The sequence below is a fragment of the Porites lutea genome, chromosome 6 (assembly GCF_958299795.1).
Source record: "Porites lutea chromosome 6, jaPorLute2.1, whole genome shotgun sequence".
Lineage (NCBI taxonomy): Eukaryota > Metazoa > Cnidaria > Anthozoa > Scleractinia > Poritidae > Porites > Porites lutea.
Genome location: NC_133206.1, coordinates 10,437,981 through 10,460,017, shown reverse-complemented (window position 1 = coordinate 10,460,017; position 22,037 = coordinate 10,437,981). Strand labels below are relative to the sequence as shown.

Genomic DNA, 22,037 nt, shown 5'->3' with positions numbered 1-22,037 from the left:
ACCGAGACGTCACAACAGAGGCCAATAAAATCGCGAAATGCAAACTAACTAACTCCTCAAACAGCTGAAGCAAAGGTCACTAGAATAATTTGGCAAATACCTGGCTGGTGACCAGTCTGAGCACCATTCCAACTGAAGGACTGGTACCTATCGCTGTTCTGAGGTTTGACCCCTAAAAGAAATGACCCAAAATTAAACTATTCACGTATCAATCAAAGCCTAAGGGCGCCGTTACCGTCAGTTTGAACTGGTCAACCAGACCACTCCAGTCATAAAGAGAATTCCACTATTAGTCAGGACATCGCAGGGCTGAAATGGGTGTTAGCAACAACTTTAGAAAATAGTCTGTTAATTATCAAAATGACCCGTCCGGTTGGCCAGTTCTAACTTTAGGTAAGCGCCATACGATTTTTCTTTAAAAGAAACAGTATTTAGCCTATCAAGAGCGTGAAGAGAGAGAAGCAATATCCCAACATGATTTCATTCAACCGGGAACTGGGTGAATGCTCTTACCGCTGAACTGAGGGAAAAATCTTGTTCATTCTACTAGACTCATGCAGCAATGCACCCACATTTCTCGCGGGAAGCAACACGCGAGACGATTCTAGTACCTTGAAACGAGACAGTCGTCTGGTGAGAGGGTTCGAAAACTCAGTGAACTATTGCGGATATTAAGAACATTTAGCAAAGACATCGTGACGACTGTGACTACAGCGCATACAGATCTAAAAACCGAATTGCCCAAATGCAAAGCGGCAAATTGAACACCGGTAGTCGGATCCAGACCTTTCTGCGTTGTTTTGCGCTTTCATTCGACTTTGCGTTGTCTTCGCAAAATCTGCCTATGGAGGCTTTGTAAGAACTTTCTATGATGAAGCTGTTATTGAAAAAAAAATCCGATTGCGTTGTTGATTCGAAGCTTTCGACTTCTCTTAAAATAACATAACCCATATGCTACTAGGGAGCTACTAACATTTTCACACTTTCAACTAGAATAGTTCATGGATAGACATGCCACCAGTCTGATTTGTGTCTCACCTCAATTGGTAAATTGTCCAGTCTGAGACCAAGTTTACTGCTGTCCCACTTCAAGCTTGATAAAAGCAACTGATCCAGTGTTTGGTAAGAGTATCCAACTGGGCTTGACAGCTGCCAACTATCTCTACTCATCGCTAACAAAACAACAAAAAAATGTTCATTGCAGCCTCGTCCCCAGGGCGGTGTCCCGACAAGCTTGACAGGTGACGTCACACCCGAAATAGCCGAGGACGACTAAGAACGAGGCTGTGTTTATTGGATACTCTGATGAAAGATCCATCCTCGTAACAAAGAAGAATATATTTTTCTCATTTATTCACCGCTTTTAACAATTCCTGCCATTGCGCAAGACGCATGTCACATGAACCTAGTATATGATCTAACTCATTAGGAGTTCCGTGAGAAACTCAGATTTTTTCTTGTTTCAAGCTCACAACATGACAAATATAACAATTTCGTCAAGGACAGAATAGCAACACAGTCCACTAAGTCAAAAGAAAACGTTCGTCCCACCAGGCGCGTTTTTACGTTTTCCCTTTTTCAATCTTCTTTCTTTTTTTCTTTTCTCATCGCAAAGAATGCCGCGGCACATTTTGTAACCTTTTTGCTTCTGCAGGCAGCAGTAACTGTTTTACTACGCGAAACAACCAAGAAAATGATTACAAATTTACACTGGCGCCTCTCTCTTGCTGAGTTTAGGTCCGTGGTGGCATGCGCACTCTAGAGGGACCAATAAAGAACTTCAAACTAAAGGTTGATTTCTTTAGGGTTCCACAAGCAGTATAGAATTTGGCTCGAAAATTGGCTATATGGACGCTGCTATTCAGATGGAACGATGCCATGAATTATTCGCTCAAGTTTGTAGTAGGTACATGAAAAAGTTAATCTAATGTTTTAGGAGGGATTGTGAAAATTTCGTTCGCTGGCTGCTTAAAGGGGCTGTGTCACGGCAGTCCAGTTTCGCCAATACTAGCCCTCAATCGCTATGGAAATTAAAGTAAGCAAAGAAATTACAGGTATATGACAAAATCAGAGATCCGAGACAAATAAATATGTCTCCTGAGCATTATTTTTGAAGTTGCCCGCAGCAGGGATCAACTTTGAAAAACTGTTAGGCTGAACAATTTTCGAAAACCCTAATTTCAATCCGTTTCAATCTTCTTCAGTTTTGCCCATCCGTGGCATTTGTTGTTTCTGTTATGTTATTTTAACCTTCCTTTAAAGTTTTAAGCAGTTATTTTTATGTTTCTCTTAATTCAACGGGCATTTTGTAATTTCCTAACTTGGCTGAATTTCGTGACAGAGCTCCTTTAATCAGATCATTCTGAAATATTTTGCTGCATGTTAGATGTCTTACCAAGTGATGCAGGATAATATTCTATGACCAAAGCAGAAGTAACAGTGAACAAACTGGATTCATCTCCAATGAAAAACAAAGACTGGTTCCACTGAGGTTGTTCCTGTGGTGTTCCAGCTGTGGTTACTTGAGGGGCTCCCTGTGCAGGTGTTGCTCCTGCTACAGCGAATGAAGTTGGATGTGGCGACGGAAAGTCAATTGTGGTTACTGTGACTCCAGCTGGTCTGGGCTGAGATGAGAGCATACTTTCCCTAGCGATGACAAAGGAAGAGCACATAAGAAGATCTACTTCAAGGACATTTTTCTGCTCGAGCTACCATGTACAGTTTACTTACATGTATACGTAGTTGGGGCGTGAAATAAGAATGTGTAATCAAATGATGACGAGTGAAATATTTAGGGAATAATTTCACGCGCGTTTTGTTCAAATTCTAATAATTTAAACGATCGTGAAATTATACGAATTTGGACAAAACGTAAGTGACATTAGTCCCTAATTTTACGAGTATACCATTTCACTACCTATATTAATATCATGCGTGACAAATTACGCTTACAATCTTCGGTTTTTAACTGGTTTATCGTACGGTATCGAGAACTCCACGCATCGAAAAGTTTAGAACACAAATTTTGGCTCAAGTTCACAATTTTCTTGATTTTTCGACAAACTACCTAATTCTTGATGCGTTCTTTCGTGTGTTTAGGTTTTCCAAACTATCTTTTAATGCCCTGACATCTTTATTCATAATATTTTAAAACCTTGACGCCATCTTGGCACTGAGACATACGGAACGTTGCCATAGCAAGTTTGTAATTTCACTGTGAAATTACAAATTAACGCTGAAATTTCGCGCCAAAAGTAAGGAGTAATTTGTTACCAATCTTCAATAAATTAGTCAGATTTAGAACGTTAAATTTTCGTATCAGTGACGTTGATAAGATCTAGATGATAAGATAAGATAAGACCAAGGCTTTAAGAAAGTGTTAACTGTATATACTTGTATTCCTTCCAATCAGCTACAATTCTTCCTGTGGCAACAAGCGGTCCCATCTGGCTACTGACCGGGGCTTCCAAGCTACGAAGCAATACCTGAGGGAAAGGGAAAGGAAAGATACACCGTGGAGACCATTCGGTACAAAGTAACATTTGCAAATCTGGTTGAAAGACAGTATTGAGATGAATGTAGTATTTAAGTGGTTTATAAATCCCAGTAAAAGAGTCCCAGTAAAAAATGGACAGCAGACAGCTCGAATTCATTTATTAACTGACGTTTGCGCTCTCGGTTGGCTAATAGGCTGATTTAGCAACAGAATGGGAACGTCAGTTGACAACGGCGCGCGCAAATCAAACAACCGGTTTGATCAATGGCGGAAGTCGTGTTTAGTCCTTTCCGCGAGCTTTCCCGTCGCCAACTGACGTTACCGTCCTGTCGCAAAATCAGCCTAGTACAATAGGTTATGCAGAAACTGGCTTAAAATTGGTCCCCAATATCTGTCCCATAATTTGACGCAGCACCAAACCAGTCACAACTGCCACCTGAAAAAGGCCAGTTGAGTGCTCATAAAACAATACAAGACTATTACATACCTCCAGTCCAAAGACTTTAAAACCTGCAGAGGGAAGCGGTAACTTGTCCATCTTCATCATCAAGGTGATGTATAATCTAATGTCACCGCTAAGTTCTGGATTGGGCTGAAAGCCGGAAAAATGTAAAATAAGTCACCTCGGGTCACTGCAGTTTGGACAAACTGACCGAGCTTCAGGGTAAAGTAAAGAGTAAAGCTGTAAAAGATAACTGAGAAAACAAGTAATTGAAATTCAGTGAAAATTTGTCCTTCTTGTAGCGTTACCGAGTCCACCATAGGTTTCCTATTACTTACAGTTATATCATCAAGTTTTCAGATAGGAGATAGTCTGGCTGCACTCTTCCCCTAATTATGGGGCAACTAACACAAATGCGCTAGCAGAGCATTTGAAAATTAGTTTGACCAGCTTTTTGTGCAACGAGTTGTATGGTCGAGATTATCTTCAAACTTCACCAAATTTGCAGAGAAAAAACTAGAGGGCTCCAGTGCTTATTTAACGAAGTAAGGAAAGAACCTGTCGTAGGATTTCAAAATTATTTACATTTTTTGTAAACAGGAGGTTCTAGATATATACTGGTATCTCAAACGTTTTCATAGCAACAAGACAATCAATACTGTTTTCTTAAAGTCCCACCCTTCTTCATTAAGGATACAAAAAATCAAGGAAATAATATTAATTAAATCTTTCTTCTCAGCAGAAAAAAAACGCGAATCAAAAACGTAACCAAGACACTGATTCATAGGATTGAGCCAACAGCCCATTTTTGTTAAAATACAAGAATGGTCTCTGTTAGGGCTCAACGGATGTGTGTACACTAAGGTGGTGTATTTTAAAAACAATACACCGCTCTTTCTATTGGTTTACCAGAGAATTCATCCACGTGAGATGTCACGGGCCGAAGGAGAGTACTATCTCAGATATGTTATAAGAAAATTTACGACATAGCTTTTTGGTGAGTATTTCTCAGTATGTATGTAATAAAGATGGATACCTGAACTAGCTCCAGATGATATTGATGAAAGGGCTTCAAATGAGCAAGCGGAACTGTGTACTCTGTAAGTAACTCTTTGCTTGGGTGGTCAGCTAACAGCAGGATTAAAACTGTAAAAGAGCAAAGTGAAAAACTCATCATAAAAAGAGTGCTTATCGCATGCGGTAAACAGTTTTGTCTTGATTCTCGCAAGACCAGAGTCTTACCGCGAGACAAGAGTCTTAAGCTACCGAAAAACGGCCAACAAACACGTGCAACTTGTTTTGCAACATTGCTGCTACACAAGTTGAATAGCGATGTTCCGCGTTTTACAACCCACGAATCAAACCTGTCTTGCAACAAATCTAGGTGGTAAAACACGCAACATCACTTTTCAACTCATTTTCTAGCAATGTTGCAAAACAAGTTGCACGTTTTTCTAGCCTGTTTTACCGTACTTTTAAGAGCTGAGAGTCTCGCTCAGAGAGTTTGATCTCTTTATGAGTTTTCTCGTGCTCTTCAAATGGTTTATGACTTAAGGACGAAGGCACGTGGGCAGTATTACATAAAAATGAATAGAATTTACCACTCAACCAACCTTCATCTTTGGAATTCTCCTCTCTGAATTCAACTAACAGTATTTCTTCCCAAGATGGTGACTGAGTTGGCTGAATAGAGGCATGAGTGACAGACTGTCCCATTTGATTCTGAGCCTCAGCTTTTCCAGACTTCCTGTAAAAAGGTAAAAATATGTCTCGATATACTACTACAATGTGTTGTAGAGCTACACATATTGTAATTCCAGACTTCCGGTAAAGAGTTACAAACATGTCTCGATATACTACCACAATGTTTTGTAAAAGTACACATGTAGTAATTCCAGAGTTCCTGTAAAGGTACAAACATGGCATCATCATCATCATAATCTTTATTTCACCACGGTATCACATTGACAAATTTTGTCTTGATATACTACTACAATATTCTGCACAGGTACACATGTAGTAACTCCAGACTTCCTGTAAATAAGTAACTCAACTTTATACTCATTTTACAAACATTACTGTATGTACATGTGTACAGGTTTGTCATCTAAGTGAAGTCTTTGCCTCTATAGGAAGAGCTATATGTTAAGGTTAGCTTCACGCAACCACGCAGCCAATCGGACACAGTTAGCCATTCCTGTATAATAGAACCTGAATATGTCATTGTGTGTTGGCCAAATTCTATCACAAGTAAACCAGCAGCTATTTGACCATAACATTAACACTTTTTCCCTGCTATTTCATGGAGCAGAGATGACTTTTTTACATTAAATATGAAATTAAATTTTTCTGTCACCCAAACATGCAACAGTTTCCAAAGCTGGGAAGACAAAATTCCCAGAGATGTGAAAATCACCCAAATTCATGCGCCAGTCTTATGCTTCTCTTCACATACCCTGCAATATAAGGTTGAGGAGGTCTTCCGTCTGATTTCATTGGCAATCCAAGAGCACCATGAGCAAGAACTACCACTTCACAATATCCTTCCCTTGCTAAGTAGCTTCCACAAAGATGCTGCACAGGTATGCTGTTTATATTAGAACCAAGGGCAGTTTCTTGAATCTATGTAAAAGGGAATAACGAGAGTATTATATAACAGGATTGTCCCTTAGGGCTAGAGGCCAGGGATTTCCCCTGGCTTCTATGAGCTTTTCCCCCAGCTACTATGAGCTTTTCCCCTGGCTACTTTCATAGAAACAAAAGAACTTCCTAGCCATTCAATTCCCCGCCAATATATACCTGGCAACTTATATACCTGACAAATTTTAGTGACAGCCCTGATTAAACAGTACCACCCAACTATGAATGGAGTTCTTATTTTTGGCAAGTTAAAGTTCTATGGCAGGCTATTTTACCAAATTCCTGTCAAATACTTTCAAAGCCAGAATACTGTTTTCTGAAATGTGGGTGAAAATCTCACACAGTCTTCTTCAAAACCAATTTTGAGGAAAACAAAATGTTTTACAGTCTATAACACCACCAGTTCAGCACTTTTTGTTCGCAGTCACCCCAAATTACATATTTGCCAAGAGGAAGTGATCATCAGGTAAGGCAAGAAAATGGAAAAGTTGTGGACAAATGGATTTTGCACCCCTCCAAACTTTTTCGCAATTATGCCAAGTTGCCCACTTACTTAAAAAAAGGGAATTAAGTTTGGAGCTGAAGAGACCACACCCAAGTTCAGACAGAGGTGGTGGAATTTATTGCCTTGCTGCTCCCATCACGTACACTTAAAAATTGGCCATTTAAAGTTGTAGTTGTGCAAACACAGCAAACAAATTTAGAAATAAGCACGAGAGTTGTTAACTAGCTCACTAAACTGATTGCTTTCTTTATGTTCCCTTAATTTTATACAGTCCCTACTAGTGGTTACAGTCAACTTCGAGCTATCAGTGGTCAATCTTACAGCTAAAAACTTTGTCAAACAGAGGTCTGATATGCAATGTCTGTACATCAAAATATTGTTAGGACCATGGATCAGTGTCCACTTATTGCAGGTATGTCCATAGCAGCGGTTCAACAGTAGTGCAAATTCAGTGCATGTTTCTGAACTGAAAAACAAAACTAGTGCCAATGTTTTGGCAGTTCAGGAAAGTACTTACTGTTCTGATGGCTGTTGAGGTATCTGAAGCTGATGAAGGCCCTGGCCCAGGATCACCAGGAACTGGAAGTAACTTTGGCTTGACATACTCTGGCTCCCTCGCAGGGTCTTCCTCTGGTTCTGATGGGACAAAAATTAACCTCAAATGATTGAGAAAACGTTGTTTTAAAATCATCCCAAGAGCAACTTAGAACACTGCAGCTTGCATTTAACACAAGACTTTGGGTGTAAACTAACAGCAACTTTTGCTTATCTTTGCAAGAAGTTGAAAGAAAGAAAATGAGGCTTGATTTGACCTTCTTTCTGCTTAAGATATCCAACATGTGTAAAGAGCACTATCCACTTGATCGAGGAGAGTTATCAGAGTGGTGAAGTGAATGACACCAAAGGCAATTCACATCTGTTTTAGCCCTCATTACATCAGCTTTGCCTGACTTGTTTAATAGATTAACCAAATCAAAGGCTGCTGACATCAAATTCATCCCAGTGGCTTTTGCTGGTTCACCCTGACAATACCTGTAAGCCAAGGGATGGATGGAGTTTTTTGTTCCATACATGAGATCATCTTTCTTGTGAAAGCTTAAGGCTACATAATTGATTTAATCAACTTGATATAGACATGAGATCTCTCCTATGTAATGTATTCTTTATAATAACCTAGCTAATATCACAACATTTTTCTATTGTGTGTAGAAACAGACATTGGGAAGTGATATAAGACAGTGATGTTCCCACATGGAGTAAAAAGGTTGAGATCATACAAGACAAACTGACCACTTTAATTTGAGATTACTTGTTTGCTAAGACATCAAAGAAGCTTCCTTGTTATTCCTGTCACTAACTCTTCTAATAAAAACCCTTTTCTGTTTCTCTACCAAAGAGCAGCTATCCTGGGAAGTTCTATGTAAATTTCAACTGACTGGCCTGTGGCTGTCAGTTCTATGGTCAACAGGGCTGCCATTGCTAGCCTAGTAATCCTCAGGTTTCATTTGAACAAAGTTACCTCTTCTAAACCTCTCTGTTACAAATCCATCTTCGTCCTCATCTGAGCAATGCTTTTCTATGTCCAAAATTTCTGCCCTATCTCCCTCATCACTATTACAAGTGTTAGCTAAATGTGCTTCCTGTTTCTGTACCAGATTAGGAAAAATAATGTGTTCCAGGCTGGCACTCTCCTTGCGGTTGTTCTCCCCTACAATATTTGCAGACTTAAGTTACTTGCATGAACGATAAGGATGGTGATAACTATTAACATCACAGATATGTGATTTAAATCTACTTCCACAAGATTCTTAAGCAACAGAGGTAAACTTCATAATATTATCAAAGTAGGGAGAATAGCCACTGTTAATAATGGTAAGAAACTAACTAGAGTCAGATTTTTCCTAAAATATTCACCACTTCATATAATGTGATTGTGTTAAAGGGTGTTAGTTTTAGGTTCATTGAGGCAAACGAATGGAAAGCATCTCTGCAACCTTCTCGTGAGATTCCCCATAGAGGGCTTTATGAGAAACTCACATACTGAAATGACATTCTCCTCCTCCTCATCTTCCCATTTCACCTTACATTCAACTTTTTCATTGGCTGGTGAATCACTATACACAACAACACTGGGACAAAAGTTTGCTAAACTTCCTGCCTCCTCTTGTTGCTGAACTATAGCCTGGTACATTAGTCTAGCTAAAATAGAGAAAATGAACGGATAACAATAAATGCAATAAATTATTATTATTGTACATTGTACACAATATCTGTCTTCTCATTGGCTAAGAGCCTTCAGTTAATCTTGCAAATCAGTGCAATCTACAGATTAGCTATAAAGTTATCTGCTAGCAGATTAGTTACTAATGTGTGGGTTGCACATGCAAAGCAGGATTTCCAAGAGCAATGTCAAACTGTGTTCTATACGATGCTGTGTTTGTCCTTGATCGCTTCACACAATGTATAATAAAACAAGTGTTAGATTTGTTTTTGTGATATCCGGAATAATCAAGGTCTTGGTAAGCATCATCAGCCTCAGCCTTTAGCTTGGCTGATAACAGTTACCTCAACCTTGATCATTCCAGATAACACAACAACCTCATCCAATAATTGTTTATATTATTGCTATTGACCTAGCAGGAAAGACAACAACTACCACTTACATAACTGAAGATGAAGACAAGTACTCTATCCCCTGAAAGGACACAGTACTGCTCTAAAACATTTAAGTTACTGTATATGTATCAGCTAGGAACAAATGATGAGATGGTAACTGTACCACTCTCAAATTTTGGGCACTGAATCAGCTTTGCCCAACTCAACCATGACAGGCATAAAAGCGCTTTAAAAATATAAAAAATTATGTAAAATAAATATTCTGATCTTAGTAGCTGCAGTCATTGCAAAAGTACATTAAAAATTGCACATCTATCACTTAACAACAGCTGTATTCCATGTCCAATAATACCTCTTATGTCTCTTTTCCTCTTTTTTTGTTCCTCTATGTCAAATCTAGACTCTAAACTGGGGCAAAAGTTTGCTAAACTTCCTGCATCTTCCTGTTTTTGAGCTACAGGATCTCTGTCTACAATAACATAACAATAATGCATGTATATAATGCATTACCAGTATTACTGACAAAGAAAGTTGGGAGCTTGAATAAAGCAGGTGCAACTGATGAAGCAAGAGAAACCTAGAGCCACTAGCTACTCCAATAAAAACGTTCCAAGCATCACTCTTCTTTTGTCCAAAATTCGCATGAATGTTTCATAAGTGTCATTGACGTTTTCGAAAACCCACAATCTAGAAACTTGCTTGGGCCCTGACGTTATATTGAGGTTCTACAATGCAACTAATGATAATGATCCAACCAAATTTACAGAATGTCTTTAAATTAAAAAACAAAATTATTATTTCAATGGACAGTATACAGTAAATAGTATACTCCAACTAAAACTCCAGACAACTTGCTCTATTTTCCACGATCTACAACATCACAAGGACACAAGTAAAAGTAGGTTGTACATTGCACATCACCAAAAACTTCAAATGTAGCAGTTACTTGAGAAGGGCACTGAACTACATAGATATAATGCACATATCCAACATTTGAACAACTGGTGCCATTCAGGGTTAAATATACATACAGAATTTAATACCCCCTATTTCAAAATTGCCATCACCTGTAGAGGTATCTTGCATGTAATCTCCCTCCATATCTAATAGTTTTTCTCTGCTGTTAACTTCTGGAAACTCACTTCTTGGGCAAAAATTGGCTAAACTTCCTGCTTTCATCTGCTTTCTAAGCAAGCTAGAATCATTGTAGGGGTTTAGCAGTGAATCATCAATAGGGTCTCTGTGATCTGACCCAGTTATACTGGCTAACTCTCTACCTGCCTGCTTCTTTGCTACAACAACAACAAACAATAACCTTTATTTGCCTGACTGTAATATTACTTACAGTATTGCAAAAGGTATGTAAAACAAAAACTAAAAGAAAAAGAAATAATAATAATATTAGATAATCAAGTGACATCAATTCTTACATGACAGTATATACACTCTCTAAATAATGATGTGATTTGTCAATGGTAAATTAAAGATAAGTATCTTCAGAGTTCAACAGTTCAATAACAAGGTCCCAGTAAGGTAACTTTTGAAAATTATGGAAATAACTCTGTACTTAAGTAAGGGTAAAATATTTTGGCTAATACCCAAAAACAAAAGGAAGTCACCTTTAAACCAAGGATAAAATGGAGCCACTACATATACATATCAAATGCAGAGAAAACTAATTTCCCTTTTTATAAGCTCCTCAAAAACTTTTTTTTCAGTTGTTCAGACCTTTAATTTGCTTTAACTATTGTTACCTTTCCTGGGTATCATTATAAAGCACTGATAGAAAGGGAAAAAAAAAAAAACATCGCTGCAGAAATGCAATACACATGACACATCAAAACAAACACTAGCATAAAACAGTTAATCACAACAGACACAATAACAGCAACATGCAGCATGTACCCATAATTCTGTTACAAGTATAAGGTCCCATTGGGGTGAAATTCCGACAAGCAGCTTAAGACTAAATGAATTGGTGATAAACAACATAAAGATGGGTTAAACACTGACAGGGACATGGCCTACACCTCAAAATGTGAAATGACTATATATTTGAAATTCAGACTAAGGATATACCGTAAAATTCCGAGAATAAGCCGCGGGGCTTATATTTTTCAAAGGCCCTTTATGAGGGGCTTATTTTTGGAGGGGCTTATCTATGGAGGGAAATTTGCGTTTCAAAATCGATCGGGCTAGCCATATAGTATATTTGGAGGGGCTTATACATGGAGGGGCTTATTTTCGGAATTTTACGGTATGTACCCCAACCCCTCCCCCCACCCCCGGCTAAAAGGGCCTCAAGTAAGGTGTATATATATCTCACCTTCTTGTTTAGGTTGGTCTTGCTTCAAACTTACAGCAGCTCTTATGACACCAGCATTTGCACTGAACCCTTCATTCGTCACAACTTGACTTAATGTCATATTTGTCTCAAACTGATACAATTCCTGGGAATCTCTAGATGATGGTGTTTTTTGTCGCACTGCAGAGAAGAGAGTGCCTTTTCTTGGGAAAACATCAAACACAGCCTCACCATACTTGTCTCCTTCATGTAAGGGATTCTCTGGAAGCTGAAATGCTTCCACAAGAAGTTTAATGTCTCCATCAGCACTCTCTGACAAAAAATATGAAATCACAGACTCAGGCAAACAACCAATAACATTTTATATTTACCTATACATGAAAAAATATATCTTTGTTCAAGTCATTTTACTGATCTTCAAAAATGTTTAATGTACCCTTCTAGTCCTGTCATCGGCAACAAGAGTCCACTGGACTTCACTGGAAGTCATGACATAAAAAACTTCATTAAGCCATAATCCAGGACAAGCACCCTACAGATGTATTATATAAATATGACCTGGTTCTCTTAGTCATGACTGGACAAGCACACTACCCAACATGATTGATATTTTAAGTCTCCCATGAATAGAAAAGAAGAAGTCCAGCGGAATCGTCAGTGTTTCCAGTGGAACCTTGTTGTGTATTGATATAATGGGTTTTTGACATGAATTTAAGATTGATAACGAAAATTGGTGAAAATCGATAAACTAAATTGCTGTGTCAAATCAATATTATTGACTTTTCGTGGTTTGAATGATTTATAAAAGAAGTCCACCATTGCTGCTTTTAAGTTAGATAGAACAGCTGAGAAAACACATAAACAACGTACAGTTAACAACTTACCAACAAACATTAAAACAAGAAAAGTGGAAAATATTACACGCAAGTTTCTCTCAGAGGCCCTTTATTTTGTACATAATAACAAAAATTAACAGTTTGGTTTACTTGCATTCAGCTATCGCAGGCAAGTAGCATGAGAAATACAACCTTAGACAAAGATTTCCTAACCTGAATTTCAGACATCCCCTGGAGTTGAAGGGATGTCTGGAATTCAGGCTAAAAGATTTCCCTTGATAGATTTTCACCGTTTCCATATTATCGATTGATAAAAATCACTTTTATCGATTTCGATTTTTAGCTATTGGCTACTCCAGGATTTAACTAGACCCAGAATTACACCGACATTATTTTGAAAGGGTGGCAGATCTAAACCATGAAAAACTATGCACCTACGAACCTGGCCATAATCAGCCATCAGAAGAAGATTTAAACTTGGCTTTTTAAAGAAAAGATAAGATTTTTTTAAAGACTTTTTTAAAAAGAGATAATTGTTTGATCCTTCGAACTCACTTACAACTCAATTGTCAACTAATTTACTGTTTGCATGAATTCAGTTTTCATTTTATGATGAACAAATGAACAGCTGTATCTTCTGATATAAATCACTGAAATAGGTAAAAATCAAGATAAATCGATCAGCAAAATGAGCGTGTTATCAATTTCTACCAATTGATTAATACAATCGGTATCAATCAAATCAGATTTACCAATTTTTATCAATAAAAATTGACTACTGAGGGACTAACATTAAGTGAACTATTTCAGTTTAACAGTTAACAAATAAGTTACAAAATTACCTTGTGGCACCCAAAATGAGATCACTGAGTCTGTGAATGTTGCCAAAGTTTCAGGATCCCCATCCTCTAGACACGCATCAGTAGTAAACTCATTATCATTCAGTGGAACTTTAGAATCTCCTACATAGAGCTTCAATGCTCGGGGATTAACTTTACTTCCAGTTATTTTCAGTATAAGGAAGTACCGTCCAGGAGTGACAAAATTTGCTCCATAGATCTCAATGGTAAAGAGAAGGGGTGCATCATTGGCATCCATCCTGCATCAGCTTGCTAGACCTTTCAGCATCAGGATGACCATACAACAACAACAATTATTTATTTCAATTTTGCAGTATTCTTGAATTCAACATGATTCAAGGCATCTGTTGTACTTAACTTTTTATCTCAGGTAATTTTTATTTTTATTTTGTTTTTGGGTATGGTAATGTATGCTATATAAAGAAGAAACAAAAGAAAAAGAAAAATTACCTGAGATAAAAAATCAACTACAACACATCTATTTAACTTAACTTACGATGACTGTCCCAACAGTTAATTGTTCAATGACCAAAACAACAGCCTCAAAACTAGGGAGGTTGCAAAAATGCGAACTTTTTCACTACCACCTATGGACTTAAATCATGGCATTATACTGCAGCTAAGATTTGGAACGCTCTTCCGGATCAGTTTCGTGCCGCTAATAATATCGGAACATTTAAGAACTTAATGTGTAAGTTGGATTTCTCAAATTTTACATTTTAATCACGCAAATACATGTAAATACATTTCGCTTAGTTTTAACATCATTATGTAATCATCTCGTGATCTACTCATAGTTTTAATAATTTTTAACTGTATATATATATTTTTATATAGGAAGTCTGTGTTTCGATTTTTCCATAGTAGAGTGCTTGATATGTTAAAGTAGAGCGTGATCTAAATATTGGAAATCCCCTGAAGGGTGAGCGATCACGAAACAGGCTTGTCGAGATGAAAGTGTATTTTTTTTCCTACTTCCAATATTTATATTTTTATATAGGTTTTTATGAGAAATCTTCTCTTTCTATTATTATTTGTAGTTTATTTATTTATTTTTCGTGGCATGTCTGTAAAGTAGCTAATAAGCTAAGAACATTGACCACGTTAAATAAAGGGTACTGTATTGTATTGTGTACTAAAATTCACCAAATCCTTATAAGTTTAAGAAAGAAATACTCCTATCACATGCAAAAACAGGTTTTAGTGATTATTGAATATTAGCACCATAGGCTTTCGTTCACAGATTAAAAAGTTGGAGCAACTAATAATAACACTCGATCTGTAGGAGTGACAGGGTTTTTTAAAAAAGAATCGTATTCCATATTCATGGTTAATCATAATATCATCAAGTGAACATTCAATTTGACACGCAAATCTCATTTAATTAACCGAACCTTTCAAAAGCAGTGTACTAGCTTATTTGGAGGTGTTCTCCTAGACAATACCACCAAGAGAGAAAACCTCGCACATAGCTTTGACAAAGCAAGCATATTGAATGAAGAAGGCTGTGTTCATTTGTTTACTTACTTACAAAATTTAGCTCGTTGATTGCCACGATTAAAGAATTTTATTATCAAGCCAATTATTCGCTAAACAGCACTCACCGTGAACGTAATATGCCGCAAACCTCTTGTTAGAAAGGAAAAACCTTGAGGCTTTATCAGATATTCATCCATTGTTTTCCCTGAGCAGGAAAATCGTAAAAAATTTAACTTGACGACCCCCGGCCTTCTCAGTTGCTACAACTGTTCCGCCATGTTAATTTTTCACGGCTGAGAGTAGACTGGGCACCAAAACTATGGTCTCCTAAATCCGCTTAAAATATCTTCATGTAACATGAAACTATGTGTCACTCAACATAACTATTCATCACTACCCATCAGCACCTATCACTGTCCATCACTACACATCACTACATATCACTACAGATCACTATATATTACTACAGATCACTACTCATCACTACCCATCAGTACACATCAGTACACATCACTACCCATCACTATCATATCACTACCCATCACCATCCATCACTACACATCACTGTCCACCACTACCCATCACTATCCATCACTACACATCACCACCCATAATTACACATCACTACCCATCACTATCCATCACTACACATCACTACCCATCATTACACATCACTACCCATCACTACACATCACTACACATCACTACACATCACACATCACCACCCATAATTACACATCACTACCCATCACTATCCATCACTACACATCACTACCCATCATTACACATCACTACCCATCAGTATCCATCACTACCCATCACTATAGCGATTATCGTATGACCTTGAAAAGTGGTTTCGGTGAGTGTTCATTATTTGTTTTATCAGCCAATGGATGAAAAGATCAAAATATGGACTATTCGTTTTCCCGCCAAAGAAAACCCTAATAAGGAGAGGGCATCCTTCGATTGGCCAATGTTGTTGTTGTTGGCTCTCCCCCCCTTGGGCGGAGCACTTAGTCCCCAGGGCTCTCCCCCCCTTGGGCGGAGCACTTAGTCCCCAGGGCTCTCCCCCCCTTGGGCGGAGCACTTAGTCCCCAGGGCTCTCCCCCCCTTGGGCGGAGCACTTAGTCCCCAGGGCTCTCCCCCCCTTGGGCGGAGCACTTAGTCCCCAGGGCTCAATAATAAAAACAATATAGAAAAACTTACCTTCATACTTACCTTTTTTACTTGCCTTCAGTGCTCTGTTGTGTTTTTTGCATATTTTGTCTCTGACGGTCTTTTGATTACTATTTTGTTGTTGGTTTACGCTGAGGAATTTAGCTCTTGGTAAGGTTTCGTTTTGTCTGCGAAACTGTACCTTCTTACTGAATTCAAAAGCGTAAACTTCTTTTAGATTGTGATATTTTGGGGGGTGAGGAATGAATTTGCCTAATTTAAAACTAAATACAACATGTTGTCTTGGTGTATATACCAAACCAGAATTGTCAGAGTGACGGAAAAACTCACATCAAAATTATTGTAAAGAAAGATGCAACATGGAAAGAAATATAACTTAATAGTTGAGCCTCGAGACGTTTTTAAGGATAATGACCGAGCGCGTACTTTTCCATAGTTTTAGGACCAGCAGGTTATTATTATGGTCACTGAATTGAAACAGTAGGTTATTATTGCTAATAATGATCCTCTGTTCCACCTCAACGACCTGTTCTTAAAATTTAGTTTAAATAATAACCTGTTCAAAACAGTGGAAAATTGCATGAAGACCCGACTAACCGACTGTGTTTAGCAAAAAATTAACTTACCATAGGTTTGGTATATACTGAATAAATGACAGACACACAAATGCGTTGGCTTCATATCCTTTTGAAGGATCGTGGCAGTACTTTTATTGTTATTTTGAACACTTTTTTGGAAGGCAAATTGTTCTTCTTTTCTTTATGGTGAGGCAGAACCTGTTAAAAAAATGGAAAGCGTTATTTGTTGTTGTAAATATTACGGTACTAACATGTTAAGAATTGCACTCCGAATTAACCTTCTTTTCTTGTTTACCTGGTTTCTCGTTACCTTCAGTTTTATTTACACCTGTCTTGTACCTCTGTCGACTATTGTCTTGTGTCAGCCTAACCGTCCCTGGAAGCATTGTAATTCTCTCCCGGTGCAAGCTAAGCACTCTACGCCAAAATTGCCAACAGTTTGTTTGTTGGCAACCCGTTTGTGCGGCATAAAAGCATAATTTATGTTTAAATCGTACATTAATTAATAAGGTCGCGGTTAATCAAATGTAAAACTCTGAGTCAGAGTATTAAAAAACTGTCCAACGATTAAAGTTTATTTCATTAGTGTAGTCTACCGAAGAGAACACTTCTTTAATCAAAGCGAAAAATTTTAACTACATAGACATCAACAAAATAGGCCTATTTGACCGTAACAATCGCAACTCGCGTTTATCTTGTCGACTCCAGTTCAACACTTAACGAGCTAACCTAACAAAGGGACCATGCATGTTTACAGGTAACTTCTGGCGACACATTGAACAACACACAGAGAACAGAACAGTATGACAGAAAATCCTTTATGTAAAGTCTAAAAGAATAATTCTTTTCTGCAGCAAAAATAATCAGTAAGACCCGTTAGAGCAATTTGGACGCTTATCACAATACATTGAGAAAACACTCGGATTTGACTAACGCTTGAATTAGACGCATTCAGAAAAAAAAATGCCGACTTGATTAAAACTTGACAAATCGATGACAAAACAATAGGCCTTTCGAGAGTATTATGGTATTTTTGAAAAAGGCCTATAGTTGTGTGAATTACCACAAGCTAGACCCAGAATAAATTTTTAAAGTACCGGGAAAGAAACATACAAACTTTCAAAACTTCTCGGTAGATAAAAGCGAAGAAAGTTGACGAAAACTATATAGTGTTAAAGAATTGCTAGCACAAGAACCATTTAAACTCCTAATATTTGATTGCTCAGTGATGTTGATCACCACTATCAGTTTGACAAAACTAATGAATATGCGAAGACTACGATAGCCTGTTTAGTACCCGCTCGTCACGATTAAAGTTAAAATTGCGAAAGAGCGCGAATTCAAACTTTTTAAAATTTCCGCGGCAACTAAACTTACGGAAAACCAGTAACGTTGTTTCGGCGACTAGATTAACTTGGGTTTATTGCCAGCAATTAATGTAAACTAGGGCTTAATAGGCCAAAAATATAAGTTGAACTGAGGCCAAACCTGGTATCTTCGAAGAGGCACAAGCGAATCTTAGCTGGTGGTGACATTTGATCCAATCCAGAAATGACAGCGATCGTTTGAGATGAGTTTGGTCCTTCCAGTGTAAGTTAACTGTCTAAACAACAGTTTAATCAACTCGAAATCGGCGTCTTCCTTTTGTACAGTTTCTCGATTAAAATTCATTCCAACTCGAGAAATACTCGTGTTGCACATGCAAAGTAGCATTACCAAAGTTTACCAAGATGTGATTATGCGCGTGTTGGATTATTTTTCACAAGTTTTACTGGCCTTTGTGTTCGGTACAACAATAAAAACATATACTATTGATGTTTATTCATATGCAATTAACGCTTAAAATTCTGCCATTCAAAGACTAAACTTTTGTTAAACCGCTAATCAGGATCATCGCACTTTTTCAAAGAACTGTGGCCCTAGACAATCAGTGCTCAACGAAGACTGTGTTAAAACTGCTAGAAACGTTGTAACAACGATTTAATCAAAATCTTTTGATGAAGTTCATTGACGCCAAGAAAAATTGAAAATTGCATAAAAGGTCAGCAAACATGAGAAAACAGACTTTAAAACTTTTTCAAAGTCTTCTGCTCCGGAAGAGACCGGAACTGGATATTCCTTAATCGTTCAAAAAAGCTAACAGTCATGATAGAATAGTCTAACTCTGATACAAGACGTGAAGAAGATCAGAGATCGGACTAGTTCGAACTAGAGATCGAACTATCTGCAATAGTTTCCTGTTTTGCTTGTTATTCAAAGTTACAGTTTTCAAATATAGCATTTTTTAATTATTAGCCAAGGGAATCGAATGAAAGAGTGCTAAAAGCTGCTTTTTTAGCATTTATACAGTTTTGGAACAGACAGAGCAACTTTCTCACTATAAAGATGATCAGGCGTTTATATTGCGCCCAACAAATGCTTGATGAAAACATGCCTATATTTCCCGTGCCGCTCGGGAAATGCATCTGATTGGTCAGTTTCTGCTACTGAAACCGCGACCAAAGTTCTATAAAAGTCCCCTGAGGCATGAAGGGTGGACCGTTCAGCAAAATGCTTTTGAATTATAGAATGGAGTTTCTTTCGCTAGTACAGCGAACTTTATATATCAGCAGCGTTTCAAGACTTTTAAGTTATGTGAAATAAAGGAAAGAGAAGGAAAGAAATCGATCTCTTAGCTACGAGTAGTATACACTTTCTTTGAGTGTATTCCAAAACTTGAGTTGGTGGGCTGGCGAGTCTTGCCCTGTTATAGTCAGCATTCGCCTGGCCATGCCATTGCGGGTATCTCGCTTTTACGGACAACCATACAAAGGACAACAGCTAAATCACCCAAAAAACTTAAAGGTTTTGACTGGGAGAGGCTCTTATGATTGCAAACTTACGGAAACTTTTTCATTTCCCGGAAGCACATTTTATTGTTCTCGTCATCGTCATAACAGACATTGGGCCAACCTCGTCCCCAGGGCTTTTCCGGGAACGAGAGGTTGGCATGGGGTCTCTCATTAATTCAGTCCAACATGTACATTGGTAGCCTGAATTTCATCCGATTACTTCGAGTCGTTATTAGTCGATTTTTTGAAAGCGAACCCAACGAAATTTACAGTCATGTGAGTGAAAAAGGGTCAAAAGGCAGGTTTTTTGCGCCAAAAACCTCGAGAATCACAATATCGAGGGAAAAGGAAAGGAGAAAAAGAAAGAGCTAGGAGGGCAAAAGGAGGAGAAGAGAAAAAAAGCAATGGTTGCACTCTTAGGTTTATAATGGCTATTTTGGAGAGTTTTTGGCCGAAAAAAACTGTTTGACGGAAGAACTCTATTCGGTAGTAACGTTTTCAAACATCCCGCTAGATATAAAGTGAGGTAGAAGAGAACTATATCCTATATCGAACTATAGCCACTAGTAATCCCTAGTCAGCAAAGAAAGGACAAATAGACTTGCTCTGTGTTCCAAATGTTCGTGTTTTTTTTTTTTTACAGGAAAAAAACATATTGCTTTTTTAAACTGTCGGGACTGCAAACGCCTTCCAAAGTTAAGATCAAGTATTCACACTCTTTTCATGAATGATATCGCCAGCAGCCTTCATGCCCTTCTTATTTATTTATTTCGCGTGGCCAAAGCGTTTCGGGTCACGTAGTCCGTAGCGAAAATGTGAAAATGTTTCCCGCCCGTTTGCCTCTGATATGTCACCGAAATGAATTGACTGAGAGGGAGGAGAGCCCTGGGGACTAAGTGCTCCGCCCAAGAGGGGAGAGCCCTGGGAAAACAGGAGTGTTTTGTTTTGGCACGAATCGGCGCGAATACAACATTTCCCGCACTCTTCGCGCACCCTCACGCGCGGTTCCCGCACCCTGCTTTTTCGGTTTTTCTTTCGACTACTGTAGTTGAAATCTATCTTGGAGAAAATTTGTTGTCTCCGGACCAGCAAGCACTACCCTTGGTATCAAAGGTTTTCTTCTCGCGCAGTTCGAGAATTCTCAGTAAAATCTGTCACTCTAGAGCCAATTACACACCGTGAGTTATAGGATTTTGCAGAAACTAGACCGCGAGCAGCCTCTTGATTTTAAGGCGCTTTCCAAAAGGCAGAACTGGCCGGCCGAACCATGGCCAGACCAGACATTTTGGCAATGAAATAGGCTTTTTCCAAGACGTTTTGCTGAAAAACCATCTCCTCTATGCATAATATTTAGGATTTGACTGATGTGGATAGTAAGGTTTGATTAAAAGTGAAATTCTCATTGCGATGGGAATGGGCCGGCCGGTCAGTTACATTCCGACAAATGAAAAGCGCCCTTATTTTTCTTTTGTGACAATGAGGAAAACACAGGGAAAGAAGGACGACCACTCGCGTTCTATCGAGAAACAGGCCCCTGGTTTCAAGTGCTTACCCGGCCAGACAGAAAGCAATCAGAAGAAAGTAAATCTTAAACACGACGAGATTATGACTCAGCTGAGTTTCGGAGAGAATTGCTGGTTTTCTCTGTCACCATTCGTCTACCACCTGAAAATAGCTTTCTAGCTTTTTCCAAGCTCTCTTCGTCTCTGGTATTGTTTTTAAAGCTGTATTCCATGAATTTTGCTGTTGCAGGTAAGGTGACTGCGAGTTGTAAAGGGCCTGTTGTGTGTGATGGGCAATAGTTCAAAAGCCAACTTTTTAAAATTTTCGCCCCCTTATTATGACACAATAATAAATTACAGAAATTCGTTAGAATATGGCAAGAAAGCCCAAAGAAACCACGAGGCTTATACAACGAGTGCTTTCCCTACTAAATTACAAAAGATAAACTTAATTTCAATTTAATTGAACGGCGAAGGCAGAGTAACTATAATACGAAGGAATGAGGTATCAAAAAAAAAGAGGGAAATAAAAAATAAAGACAAGCCCTTACTCTATGCTGACCTATTCCTGAAGTCAATCGATGTCTTTTTACGAGTCAACGAGGACAACGAGCGCAAGTTTTAAAATCTGGGTATGTTATTGTTCTTTAGTCATTCTTCACTGACCCTTTCAGATTTTTACCAGTTTCCTTCCTGAAGTAAAAGGGAAAAAAAACAATCTCTCTTTCCACGGGCTGGATCCAGACCGGCTTCTTCCGTTCTTAATTCGGA

The 22,037-nt window shown here is 38.3% G+C and overlaps 1 protein-coding gene across 3 annotated transcripts in view; it reads right to left on the bottom strand.

Moving 5' to 3' along the window:
• Positions 1–13,953, bottom strand: part of LOC140941003 (coiled-coil domain-containing protein 33-like) — a 28,655-nt gene extending 14,702 nt beyond the window's left edge. For all 3 annotated transcript variants that reach the window (XM_073389956.1, XM_073389957.1, XM_073389955.1), the window contains exons 1-11: positions 13,683–13,953; positions 12,026–12,316; positions 7,601–7,719; positions 6,394–6,560; positions 5,552–5,685; positions 4,975–5,084; positions 3,984–4,088; positions 3,394–3,485; positions 2,396–2,646; positions 1,039–1,172; positions 101–172 (exon numbers count right to left, since the gene is read on the bottom strand). In XM_073389956.1, the coding sequence (XP_073246057.1) occupies positions 101–172; positions 1,039–1,172; positions 2,396–2,646; positions 3,394–3,485; positions 3,984–4,088; positions 4,975–5,084; positions 5,552–5,685; positions 6,394–6,560; positions 7,601–7,719; positions 12,026–12,316; positions 13,683–13,938 (1,731 nt within the window). In that variant the 5' untranslated portion in view covers positions 13,939–13,953. The remainder of the gene's footprint in view (positions 1–100; positions 173–1,038; positions 1,173–2,395; positions 2,647–3,393; positions 3,486–3,983; positions 4,089–4,974; positions 5,085–5,551; positions 5,686–6,393; positions 6,561–7,600; positions 7,720–12,025; positions 12,317–13,682) is intronic.
• Positions 13,954–22,037: the final 8,084 nt, after the last annotated feature.